The following is a 14,224-nucleotide window of genomic DNA, read 5'->3' as shown; positions in this document are numbered from 1 at the left end:
TAATTGATATTTTTGATTTTTGTTATCTTGTTTTTCATGCATGTATTTTACAACAATACAAAGAGCAATGTGTAACGTTTTACCAGATTTAGTGTAACACTTATTGTCTCTTATTTGTTCCCCACTTGTTTTTTGTTTAGTTTTTTTCACAAAATGTTCAGATTTTATACAATTATTGTGCACTTGTGATTTTTCTAGACTAAATGTTACTGCTGAATTATCCACTAATCTAGTTTATAATAGCATTTGTCAGATTATGATCATATTTTTTGTTGTTTTTCTTTATAATAAAGTTGTCTGTATTAAGTAGATTGTGTTTAACACACAAAATAGTGATTATCAGTTCAACAATAGAGTTATAGAAATTCTACTTGATTAAAAAAAAAAACTGTGCTCGGATCGGATCGGTATCGGTTGATACTCAGAATTTTTGGGATCGGATCGATTCTGAAAAAATGGTATCGGTGCATCCTTAGTGTGAGCTTTGTGTCCAGGAATGCGCCTCATAAATCAAATTACTATAACTGAGTAATATTATAACATACCCAGTTACTTGTGTTGGTCAGGATTCATTCAAGCATTATTGGCCCCAACACTTTTTACAATGACTAATTTTGTCCCCACCACTTTATGAAAAAATTGGTGATGGGGTGTATTTAATACAAAAAAGGAACCCGCTCAGATTTAGAATGTGAGTTTTTGTTTCATTACTGTTTGTAATAGAGTGCTATAATTTATTCTCCTTTAAACTTTCACTTTGATTAAGATTTTGCATTTGTTATAATTTGTGGTAAGTGACAACAGGTCTGCCTATCTATCTTTATTCCACTGCATATCTGTCTGTCTATCCTTCAGTTTATCTCTGTCTGTCTATCTCGATATCGATCTATCCGTCCAACTGTATAACTATCTGTCTAACCTCTGTATCTCTATCTATCCAACTACAGTATGTCTGTCTGTTCCCTCTTTAATTTTCTTTACACTTTTTTCTTTTCTTTTTTTCTTGTTTAAAGTCTAAAAACATAAGTAAAAAAAAATCCAAGGACTGACTTTGGCAAATGTTGTAGTGAAGTTAATGTGTATCAAATCAAACAAGTTTGAGCACTTGATTTGTTCGATAAGAACAATCGTTACCTGTTTTTAAAATGGCAACTGTTTTAAACATTTCTGATGATGTTGTTGACACTTCAGCTTTGACTTGGAAATAATCAGTATATCACATGGCCTTTTCCATTTGGTGATTTCTTCCAATAAAGCTGGTGAATTTTGTGCTTCCTTTTTCTCTTTCAGGCCCTCAGGAGGCAGAGGCTGAATGTTCTCCTAAAAAAGTCAGGAGGAAGCTTTCTGTGTCTTCTGAGAACCCAGATGAGGCTGGGCCCATTCCTGTGCTGTCCCATTACCCTCCTGCTCTTCAGGAGGTCTTAAGGCAGGAGGGCATGTTCCTGCTGCAGTACACTCCTGAGGGGCAACCGCACGCCTCCAACAACTTTGATCCAAACTCCACTATTGACATCGGTCACGAGGAGGACCCGTCAGGCAGTAATGCCACAGTCATCCTATCACCCGAGCCCCCTGGCCACACAACACTCCAGGCACTACGTGCTAACAACGGGAATGAGCCAGCTAAAAGGTACCGCATACTGTCATTTGCATGGTTTAATAATGCGGATGTTAAAGGGAACTAGGTAGTTCTGTTTTGGCTGCTGTAAATACGTTTCTCTCCAATTGGTTCCTAGGTTGCAGATCCCATCATTATTAGACCTTCGAAGATCCAAACCGTCCTACATGGCCATGACCTCAGCTGCTCAGGTCAAGCGCAAGTTCAACTGGTGCGTGTTAATTGTGGGACCTGTTCACTACAGCTGTTTAAAATCTTGCCTTGTTGACATTTTGCACTCTTGGTGTTTTCCAAAATCTCACTTCGTGTCTGTTTGTACCAGTTCCAACCTTGGAAAAGAAGAAAGTTCTCAGGCCGCAGAACCCAAGCGCATAAAGAGAGATCCCTGCAAGCCGTCTAAACCACTGCGAATTCGACGTTTTGGAGGTTAGTATGCTATTCTAAATGCAGAAAAATAGTTAAAAGTTAAGTTACCCTCTATGGGCTCTCCATTTGTATCTTGGAAGTGGAACATAAGTGTCTCTTATTATATTCCATTTATGAAGTCCTCACATAATCCATTATCTTTGGTAAAGTATTGTAATAGTGTAATGGGTGGGCCGACTGACAGCTGTGAAAGAATGTCAGGCGCACAGCCAGGAGCGCACAATCTCCTCCTCCCACTCCCAATGGCTCTTGCGCTTTCTTTCTCCTTAGTAATATAATGCCATGATTTGGCTGAATTTACCCCAGTTTCATAAAGTAATAAGCCATTAGAGGCCGTGCATTACAGTGATTTTTGCCACATTTTTGGGGAGCTGCTCCTATTAAATTAAATGACCAAAGAAAATAAGGCACCAATGTTAAAATAAATTCTTAAATTAATTACATATGCTGATTGTTAAACCACTGTTCAAAAGTTTGGAGACGTTACGATTTTGTACAAGTTTTTTATGCTCACCAAGGCTGCATTTATTTGATCAAAAATACAGTAAAGCATAATATTGTGAAATATTACAACTTAAAATAGTTGTTCTTATTATAATCTTTATACCCTCTGTTCTCTATCTCTGCATCTAGTATCTTCGGAGAATGAGCCAAGCCGAAGAGTAGTACGGAGTGTATCTGAGGGAAACCTCCTTCAGCTTGACCAGCGGAAGTCCAAGTTGAGCTCAATGGGGCCCGCTGCGCTCTTTAAAAAAGTCACCAAGAGGATGTGAGAGGTTTCCACTTGCTATTAAAGGCGCCGCTTTCTCATACACCGACTTTCTCACAGACTTCCTTCTCATTAGAGTTGATGTACAAAATATGTAAAAAGGGAATGTGGGTTTTAAAGTTGTTGGAGAAGCAGGTATTCGGGCTTAATTATTTCTAGGAAACTGCTTTTTTTTGTTAATGTTTTAATGTATGTGTGTATAAAACCTGTTCAGCCTAATATGAAGCACACATTAAAGTATTAATTGATGTTCGGGTCTTGTAAAGAAACATGGTTTTATTATTGCCACTGAAGTACTTTTTTTCTCACCTTTTTAAATGTTTTAATTCAAAAAAAATTGCTCCATTTAGAGGTGAAATGTGTTTCTATTTCCTGACTGATTAAAAATAAATCAATTGAGAAATATTGACAGTGTATTTTATTGAACTAAACTTTACATTATTTTTTTTTAATTCATTGTCCTTATGCCCACAAAGCCAGAAAATTCAGGAATAATGGACAATATTTGGAAATTCTCTAAACTAGCCAATCTTTTGGCCACCTGGTTACACTATTTGCTTTGTAATAGTTTTAAACTTACTTTGTAACAGTAATGTAGCTGTTGCTCTGACTAGTAACAACTCAAATTAAGAACAGGGTTTTTATATTTCTAGGGAATTTACAACTACTTTAATTGACATTTTGTGTTGTAACATTTTTAAATCAGCTGCACAGCAAAACCTATTAGTTTAGTCCAATTAACCACAGTTTTTCATTCATCTTCACCTCCAGCTGTCTTACAATGCTGATCGGTCATCTTGTTTCTTGCTGATTTATATGCTTTTCAGTGTGTTCAGAGATTGGGTTCAGCCCACATAAGACATAAAGGGAGTCTGGTGGTTTGGGGTCCATTTCCTGCATACCATCTGTCTGAACCAAAAGAAAATTGAGCCTCCCGTCAGGAATGTGGCCCATTTAATTTTCAAACTCTTTTAACTTGTCCAATAATACAATGAGGTTCCATAGAAGTAGTAGTTCTATTCTTCAGCTAGAACAGGATTCTCTGCCAATGTTTTGGTTTAGCCTAATGTTTGGAGGTAAGGCGCAGGTAGGAGAGAAGAAAGCAGTGTTACAAATATTATCGCTATCTGTCTATATAAATTGGTGTTTTTGAATATTTTTGTATGTTTGAGAGACAATCAGTTGTGCATAGCTGCCCTGATTCTAACATCATGCCTAAGGAATTAACAGTAATTAATTCTGGTAATGAGGCTATTATTAACAGATAATTATGTAATATGCCTACAGGAAGATAAGTAGTGGGCTCATGGCATACAGAGCAGCACATCCATAAAGTTTCACCTGTTTGGCCTTCCAGTGGGCTAGAAAAATAAATGTGTAAATATGGTTTTTTTTTTTATTATTATTATTTATTAATTTGGACTTTAAAATTTCTTGAGAAACTGCATCCTTCTGTACAGAGTACAGGAATATATTTACCTTTTAATATTCACATATGCTTATGCTTACATAATTGAAGAATTAATTGTGAAAGACTGATCATTTTGACACTAGAATAAATGTGGGACCTTTTCCTTAAACATAATTTAGAATAAAACATTTCATGTTCATGGTATTTGCTGAATTGTCTCGCAGTGTGTGGCTGCTCTGCAAAGGAGAAGGAAACTTAATAGAATAACAGCAAAAAAAGAAGTGACACCAGGAGCACCCAAACACATGAAAAAGTCATCTGAATGTTCATAAGGCTGTTCCTGGCGTCACCCTTCTCAACACCTGGAATGTTAGTACAGTTAGGCTCTGGACTGCTTTCATACATTTTGGATTTGACCATCCAATTTATGAATTTTTAACAATGTATTGTTTGTTAAAATATCTAGTGGTGTAATGGGCGGACCACCTGACAGCTGTGAAGCAATGTCAAGCACACAGCCTACTACTACTCCCAATCTCTCTCTCCTCCATTTATGATAATATGAAACTTTTTTATAGTGCCGGTGAACACGTCATCAGAGAAGAGATGTTGCAAGAGGGAGGGGAAGTTATTTTGATGAAAGATGACAAGAACATGAATTTAAGACAAAATTAATAACATAATCAGATAAATAATTTATAATAAAAACTGCAATATTCCATAGAAAATATGAATTGTCTATTTTGATTTCATGGTGACTTTAAACAATTGGTCTGTATTTTCTGCTCCATATTGACAGAGAAAAAGACCTGACATTTGGGGACCTACACAAGTCAGGCCACAGACAGTCTTCAACAGGATTTGGGAGGGACTCACCTGGACTGCTATAGAAGGTGTTCCACTACTTTCTGTACTGAAGTAAAAAAAAAAAAAAGGTTATCTTTATCGCCATTATTCAAAATGCATTTATCAGGTACATTAGTCTTATTCAGTATTTAACAGAATTATCACATTTACATCCACTTAAATTGCAGACTTTCCGTTCACACCAAGAACGATAACTAGTGTCCACACCAACGCAGAATAATGTTCTGTTCATTATAAACACGCTGCAGTCTTGTCGTCTGTCGCTTTAAATGCTAGAGCTCTTTAAAGTAGGATAGATTTTGATTGGCTGTCAATCAGCTGTTCATCAGCTGGAAAAAAAACAATACCAACAGTTATCATCAGTGCAGAGTAGATAACTCACAAACTGTAATCCATTACTGATCACAAATTACATGATGAAAATTGTAGTTAGTAACGTAATCTATTTCATGACACATTTTAGGTAATGTAATCTGATTACTTTTGACCTAACTCATTTATCGCATTCATTTGAATAGAATAACCTTGTAGAGTGAATTATGTATCAGTCTTTCTCAAACTGGGGGTTCGTAAATTGACGAAAAGCTAATAATTAATTTAATCTTAAATATTTTAAAATAAAATAAATCATAATGGAACATTTGTTCACTTATTTATGCTTTGCACCCTCTCAATTTTCCATGTAATTATAGTTGCCTAACTTGATCATTTTAAATGTAAAAGATCAAATTAGGAGAATATTAAGTAATCATAATCAATAAAAAGTACATGATTATGAGTAAGCTTTTTTAAAATGTAATGTAATTACAAGTATTTAATTTTAGGAATGTAATCCAGATTACAGTCACTACCCAGCACTGGTTATCGTTATAGTTGTGGTGTGGTCTCTGCTATTCTTTTACATTTAAACTAAATCTTTATCGTTATAGTTATCGTCTTTGGTGTGATCAGGAATTTTACTGTCCAATATTTGTATCTGAAAAGGCTGAGTCTTCTCAACTCAGAATTAAGCTGTTTAACATCAATTAACAACACTGATGAAAACCAAAAAATGTATATGTCACAAATATAAAATTTCATATTACTGGCCACATATTGGAGTTTACATCTGTCAATTCAATATGGTTTATTTTATTCAGTGTTTAAATTACTTCAGATTTCTATTACACTACCGAGTGATTTCTAATCTTTGTTCTTTTTTTATATAATTGTCTAAATAAGTTTTTTTTTTAAAGAGTTTTTTATTTTATTTTTATTTAAAGCAACTCTAAACCTGAGGATTTTTTACTCTGACAATATATTCAGGTAATTATTTCATGTTTTTGAGAGGATTTATTCGCATAAAAATATGAATAAATATGAATTGATTCATAAAGCTCTCTAATTTCATTTTGATTTCTCTTTAAAAGTGAACGCCAGAATTGAGTATTGATCACTGGTGGGACTATTGTTGAGAATTTTGAATTGCAGACTAAACAGTAATGAGATACTACATAATACCCCTTTGTTTGCTGTTTTCATATTCCCACAGCCAAACATCACAAAAGACTGATATTGAACATGCAATCGGACACCTGCCTCCCTCTTTTAGTGTCTCTTAAGCTCCGATCTCTTGGGTGAAACGCAATGCCAGCTAAAATACTGGAAACGTCTCTTCTTTAACTTTGATATCAGTCTCATAACTGTCAGTTTGCAGCATGCTTTCATTGTCTGCTTTATTTTTAAGAGTTCGCTCAAGCACCTGCTTATGTTCCTCCTCTCTCATTCACAAAAATTGTACACTGAGCTTTTTTCCCCTTTTTTTCTGAAAGGGGAAGGCTGTGACTAAAGTTTATTAACTTCCTCTGAGCCAATGAGCTGACGGCTGTGTTTCCAAGATTGTCCAATAAGAAGAAGTGAGAGGTTGGAGGTGGATGTTGCTTAGCAACTGCAGGTAGAATGAGATCACGTTGAACTCATTGTCTTATCAGAGGGCCGCAAGAGACTTCACATGCATTGTTTTGTGATATAAATTGTTGAAAAAGATGCACGTGTAAAGTGCGTCGAAAAGCCCTAAAGTCTGACTTTGATGGGATTACAAACTTTTTTTTTTTTTTTTTTTTTTTGGAGTTGATAAAGAAATCCTTTCATGGAGATAGTTGATGAAGTTATATCTTAAAGGGAAGTAGTGTGTATTATCACCAGATATTGTTCAGCTTTAGGTTTACGTGCACTTCTCTCTTTTTTAAACATAATTTTAATATTGCCATGTATGAAGTTATAAGAAGAAGGAAAGGAAGACATGAGTGTGGTGTGGCCACGACAGAATCAGCAAGTGAAAAGCAGAGTTTTGGGTGGGCGTTCTCCCGAATTTCAAAGCAGACTACTCCTGGCTGTTTTTGTGACAGGTGAGTGACATCGCGATGTAAACAAACACACGCAGTACCTCCTACGGCGCAACGTAGCCAGCCGGCTCACATCACAGATGCCATGCTTTTGGTACCCGGATGATTACAGACTTCAGCACCACTGTACTTCCAACATGTGAGAGAGAACACTTTCTCTCTCACAGAGAGTTTGCCAGCTAACACTTCAGAGATGATGCAGCCTTGATAACTTCTTGGTCGTGAGTATCACTACATCTGACCTGAAGTTATATTGCACAGATTTACGTGTGGGTGTGCAGTGTCATAATGCATCATATTGACTAAATGTGTGGCATACTAGCAGATGAAAAAACACAATTTGAAGCAAGATTAACAGTTCATGAAATGGTTTAACATGGCTTGTCTTATTTGCGTCTGTTATCCTTCCTATATATTCCTTTATCTCTTGTTGTAACATTATCTTTTAAACTAATCCTCAACTTCTAATCTTCTTTGACGTCCAAGTCTTTTTAACAGAAAAAGCAATCATTTAAAAGGCCTTATCAGAAGATACTGCATGTTGGGGTGAAGCAGTGCAGGGACAAAGATTGGCTCAAAAGGAACACAGTGTTTTAGAATTAAAAAGACAAATAGGCTGAATCTAAAAGCTGAGGGTGAGAGCGACAGGGAGGGGAAAAGAAATAGCAGGATGGTAGTCGAATGCCTGAAAGGATGAAGATAATGAATAAGTGTGATTTGATTAGCAGGAACACCTGAGACGAACCCAGAAATAGATGCTGACTCAATGATGGCCTCAATATGAGTTGCAGAAAAAGCCACTGATAGCCACAAGTCTTTAGAGAACAAGTAAGAAATGAGAAAAATAAAGATATTGATTCATTTATGATAAAAAAATACCATAACAGTGTAACATTTTCACACACATATACATATATATAGAGAGAGAGAGAGTGTATATAATGCATTTCTAAGTAATTCATGACTTTTCACTTTAAAGGATTTATCTTAATTTTTCTGTATTTCAATTAGTTACTTCTGATGTAATTACATTAAATAAAGTAGACTATAGAACAATTTATATAAAACAATAATGGATTTAACATCAAATTTGAATGCGTGTTTTTAATGTAACCTTCTCCATTTAAATACTTTAGTCTGTTCGATAATAATCTGCAATTTTAGATTATTTATTTGAAAGAGTTAAAAGAGCAGTTTCATGTCTATCCTTGTATTGTTCAACTGGTCGATGTTGTTATGGGATTTATATATATTTATCCCATTATTATTAAATAATTTGAAAGTGTCAGTACTGCCTCAAAACTGAGCGTAAAGAATATTATATTATAAATTAAATGAATTATAAGTTAAATTATATATTAGGTTAAAGGTCATCAAATTAAATGTTGGCCTTTGTCTGCGTGTAGCTCCTGCGGGGAAGGATTGATTATTATGCAAACCACAAGCAGGTGTGCCTGTAACAAGTCTGTGATGCATTATCTTTTAGAAACTGGGTGAGTAATGGATAATCATATAATTATGAAATTGTTGGCAAAAAACAAAACAAAACAAAAAAACAATGGCTTTCTATATAAAAACAATCTATGGCTATATTGGAAAAGCTGGATGCAAACAGAATTTAGTGAAGATTAATCACATTTTATTTCCTTTTGTAACAACAATACAAACAATTGAACTTTTTTACTAAATTAAATTGTGGATGACAGTCCAGATAGATTGTTCATAGACAAATTTGATTAAAAAAAGAATGAATTAATGATGAAATTAAAAAAATTACAAATTAATGTTTGAATTTATACTGATATCGTGCAGAAACCTTGACAACTTTGTCTCACTTTGTTGAGATCTTTTTGAAAGAGTCACATTGTGAGAGGGAGACAAATCTGAGATGAGAACTTAAAAGTTTCTGTCTACTCTCCATTTATTCTCATTGCTCTAGGAGAAACAGTTGAGACATTAAGATCTCATGTATGATTTTCCTTTCTTGCGGGGATGACGGGCATCTATTATCACGAAGTTTGCGACTTTCATACGAAGGATTATAAAACAGGACTGTTTCAGCACACTAATTCCCAGCTTTCAGAGTGGAAAATATTCAAATAGATGGTATGGAAATCCTTGGATAAGCTAAGATTTGAAATGTAAAGCAGGGTACGTGGGAGATCGACCCGCTCCCTAATGCTCCCTGCAAGCTCCGCCACTCAGACGAATATCAAAATTCTTGGAGCAGGGAGAGAATCTGTGGATCTGGCGCGTTTTCCGAAATCAGACCCAGTCAAATGGGACCACCGGTCCGACACTACCTAGCAGCACACCACAGCATTAAGGTAAGCCGGATGGCAATTAGCATTCTGATGCAATATTGGTTCCTTAAGAGGTCCCACAGAAACACAGCCCGACAGATACAGGAAAAAGATGTGCAGATAAGATGGCCCAACCTGAAGTATGTAGGTGAGCAGTAATTACAGATGAAGAATAATGAGAATGTTCTTGTTTTAAATGCTGAGCGCATTGTTCGACTGTAACGAGTACGAACCTTGCAAACAAAAGGTGTGTCGTTACATCACAGGCCAGCAAGAGGCAAGCGCAGAGTGAAAACAATGCAGCTTCCATTCAAATATATTCAAACCAAAATACAGGAACACCACAATATCCCATTGCATGACAGCAGGTGATTGCATTTTGAGTATGGATCATGTGAAGGGCAAAAGTAGTGCGTGTAGTTATGGTTACATACAGACTTGATGCAGAATCATTTGTAGAAAATTTCAGGCAGAAATGCATGATGAAACAAAATGAGGTATCATATTCTTTGCCTATTTCTTTTATTTCTTCCCACCATACTCCTACGTATACTCAATTTCCCTTCAAATTAAATTGTTGTCGCTACGTTACCATTCAGTGGGTCAATAAATAGGACGACTGTATGGGCATTAGTGTTGATGAGTCAGTGCCTGACGACCTCGCTCTTATTGTGAGAACACCTAAAGGCTGTCTATTGCCTTATCCTGAGGGTGAAAATGTCCTGAGGTTTGACAGTGAAATGAAAAATGGCACATAACGTGGACACTGGATTTGATTATTAGTGTGGAGATCCTCTCTGAGGATTTGACGTTTTGTTGTGGTGTTTTGCACCAATAAGGGTCATTTGGTTTCAGATTTTCAGCCCTTTTTTTTTTTAACTTCAGTTGAGTCACAAAGGACCGGTGTTGATTAGGTAACTCCTGGCGTCAGAATCCAAGGGCAAATGTCCATCCCGTCATGACAAGCTGACATTTGCGAAGGTTTGACGATAAACATTATCTGGTCTCTCACGAGGAGGGAAGGAGGAACGTGTGAGAAAGCAAGGGAGTGTCTTGATGCAAACGTTCTTAGGCTTTATTTTGTCTCTCTCTGCTGCATTCTCCTCCTTTACCAAATATAGCAGTAGAATAATGAAAACAATATCCAGTTTATATCTGCAAGTTAGTGAGATACCCACTCTCATTTGCAGCGAGAGCAAATGACCCCGGGGATGAGTCATAACATCACTTTAAGGCTGTTACATTCTCTCTACACAAACATGGCGAAATCCAGCATGCACCCAGGTATCCTTACTAAATATAAGTGGCCAGCGAGCTCTGTTACCCAGCAGGGCCCCGAGTCCCACAGTCCTTCCCCTCGATGCCCTTCCAAATCTAGCCTCTCTTTGAACATTTCCATTGAAAGGCAGCACTTTACCCATGGGGAGTGAGATGAAGAGCTAATGAGAGACTTGCGCAGCTTTTCTAGCTGATTAGACCTGCCATACATGAAGCGTCTGATAGTGTGATGTGATGGTATGTTCACATTGTGAAATAATATATATTCTGTCATTGTTTAATCACCCTCATGTCGATCCAAACCTGTATGACTTACTTTCTTATTTGTAACACAAAAGAATACACTTTGGAAAGTTGTTTTTTTTTCTTCTTCTTTTTTTTCATGCAATGGCTATCAACCTTCAAAATATTTATATGTGTGTTTCAATTAATGAAAAAAGTCGTACAGATTTGGAACGACATACGAATTATTAAATGATTTTAATTGACATTTTTGAGTGGATTATCCTTTAAGTTGGACTTGATATTACGGAGCATTTTAAATTAAGTGTGAGGTTTTGCATTATTAATTTGGTGGTTTTGACCTATACATTCTTATGAAGTACTGTAAAATCAGACACATTCCACATGACTTAAGTGGGGAAAAAAACTTGTCTGAGGACTGTAAATACTGTATTTGTCTTATCTTTTCATTCATCGTGCCACAGCATACTATATATGGTTAAACACACATTATTTTATTCTATGTCAGATGACTGACATAAAATCATTTTCATTGTATTAAAACCATCTTGAATCTGTCTGACCACTCCCTACTATACAGCCACAGGCTTAAAACTAAAGTGTTAACAGTCTCTGTCTTATCAGACAGATATCAACTTTGCTTAGTTTAAAGGAAGAAAAGAACCAAAGGGAGGTACGGGGGGGGGGGGTGTGCTGGTTGTAATCGGACCCTGTTTCCAGGAGTCTAAGAGGATTTCGATGCAGTAATATTATATGTCGGTCCGAGCTAAAGGAAGACAAAGGTGCGCAGCCAAGCACCAGAGCAGAGCATGTCATCTAAATAGTGCTGGGCTTCTATTTGCAGTTTATTACATCCAACTGCTTTGTCAGTTGAGTTTGGCTGGGAGGCGGCACAAAGGAGGCAGTTTGTTCACCCTCGACAAGCATGCTTTTATTTGCGGCAGCCCTTTGATGTATAGAGAGAAACATTTGGAGTTAGATATCCCTAACAGATCAACAGGGAAGAAATCCCACTCTTTTAGTATTGTCTTTAACAATTCCCAGCCTTTCACCAACTCCCGCCTTTATTCACTTTAATGGCCTTACTTTAGACCATTGAGCGAGCTGTCTATTATTATAGCGTTATGGGGAGACATTTGTGTCTGAAAGTTTAATTGTATGCATGCCAAACGTGAGGGAATGGACATGTTGGAAATTGTAGTTTAACAGAAACAAGTGGCATCACGCCAAGTGCACATATGTTCGCTCAGTGTCAAAACAGAATTACAGACCCAATTACAACATTTAGTTTGCACCTGGTCCTTAAGACAAGGCTACAATAACAAAGCTAGTCAAGGAAGTAACTAATATGCCATTAGCAAGATTTAGTCTTAATGGTAAGTTGCAAATGATGATGCACCAAACTGTCAGAAAATTTGCATTATAATACATTGCAAATTATGTTGTTGTGACTCCACTTGAACAAAAACAATAGTTTAGTGGTTAATGACTGTGAAGAGGACGCTCATGTCCTCAGTTTTGTTTTAAAAGGACCATTCACCAAAAAGGACATTTCTGATGAAAATGACTGATAATCTCTCTCAAGATCTTTGAATCTTGATCAGTTTGATGAATCATTCAGACTGGTTTTGTGAATCAAATAAAGCGATTCATCAAACAGATTTGACTCCGGCAACAACTTCTCTAATGAACTGTCAAGAATGTGCCAAGGAGAGCTAAAACGGGTGTCAACCTTTTTAGTGAATAACGATTTGTCAGATTGCCCTTTTTTTAAAATGATACTCTCGATTTTTACCGTTTTGAATGTTCCAGTTTCTTTCTCTATTTTTTGTGCATAGAAAAGAGTGACCAGTGCATTATTTAAAATTTACTTTTTGTTCCACCAAAGAAAGTAAGCCATTCAGCCTTGAAGCAACAGCAGAACTGTACATTTTGGATGAACTTTTCTTTAAAGGAATGATAAATCATTAATTTCTATAGGTGAGGTTATCAGTACAATAAAAGAATAGTCATTTATTTTAGTTGTCTCTTTCACACACTGTCAAGTCTTAATTAAAAAAATGAACTCTATTAAGAAACTTTTTACAACTGCCAATAGTACCACAAGAGACCAAATTCTAACTAAAATGGCCAACAAAAATGGCCACTGACTCACCAGATGAATAAAAACAGTGCAAGCGCATATGCTCTTGAGACTTGCAGCTTTCATGTCTCAGACCTTATAAAAAGAACAACGGTATTTGATGTATTGGTACCTAATGATGTCCACAGATTAATTGTCTCATTTTGTGTTTGTCCTATTTTGTCTCGTTAAGCAAAGGGTTTTACTGATATAACTATGAACAGCGATGCTTATGGCTGTATGAAGAACAGATCAATATTAGATGTCCATGTACTCTGAGATGCAAATAAACAAAACCTCACTGTTGTTGGCCCTTACAAACCTCAACTATTGAAAAGCATGCAAATAAGACTAGTCAAATAAACTGCAGCACCTATGGGTGAGGGAACATTGGTTGTAGTTAAAACAATATTTTGCTTTAAATTATATGGATTATAATTTAAATTATAAATGATATAAAAAATCTACTTATTTCATTAGGCAGCATATGAATTTGTTGTGATATGTAAGTGCATGAGAATGAATGTGCTTTTTAGTTAATTTTAGCAATGTATAAAATTGACATTTCTGTGATGATTCATGCTTGTTAGGCAGTGAATTTAATCACTTTTTATAATAAATAAAATGTTGTGCAAGTAAATTACTTTATGATGATATGAATGCATCAATGTAGCGAGAGAAAGATCAGACAGAAATATTTGTTATATTTAACAAATACTCCATAATATCCCTCACCCAAACAAACCTGGACTAAATGGACAAAAAAAAAGGACTAGAGTTAACTGCAACTAACACACAGGCAG

General features: G+C 36.0%; 1 protein-coding gene across 2 annotated transcripts in view; it reads left to right on the top strand.

The window, feature by feature from the left end:
• Positions 1 to 3,220, top strand: part of kif18a (kinesin family member 18A) — a 34,120-nt gene extending 30,900 nt beyond the window's left edge. For both annotated transcript variants that reach the window (XM_084406039.1, XM_084406040.1), the window contains exons 15-18: positions 1,291 to 1,630; positions 1,737 to 1,829; positions 1,941 to 2,044; positions 2,678 to 3,220. In XM_084406039.1, the coding sequence (XP_084262165.1) occupies positions 1,291 to 1,630; positions 1,737 to 1,829; positions 1,941 to 2,044; positions 2,678 to 2,817 (677 nt within the window). In that variant the 3' untranslated portion in view covers positions 2,818 to 3,220. The remainder of the gene's footprint in view (positions 1 to 1,290; positions 1,631 to 1,736; positions 1,830 to 1,940; positions 2,045 to 2,677) is intronic.
• Positions 3,221 to 14,224: the final 11,004 nt, after the last annotated feature.

This window comes from Rutilus rutilus (assembly GCF_951802725.1).
Source record: "Rutilus rutilus genome assembly, chromosome: 3".
In the NCBI taxonomy this organism is placed as follows: Eukaryota; Metazoa; Chordata; class Actinopteri; order Cypriniformes; family Leuciscidae; genus Rutilus; species Rutilus rutilus.
The sequence above is the reverse complement of the archived record's forward strand: the minus strand, read 5'-3'. Positions and strand labels throughout refer to the sequence as shown.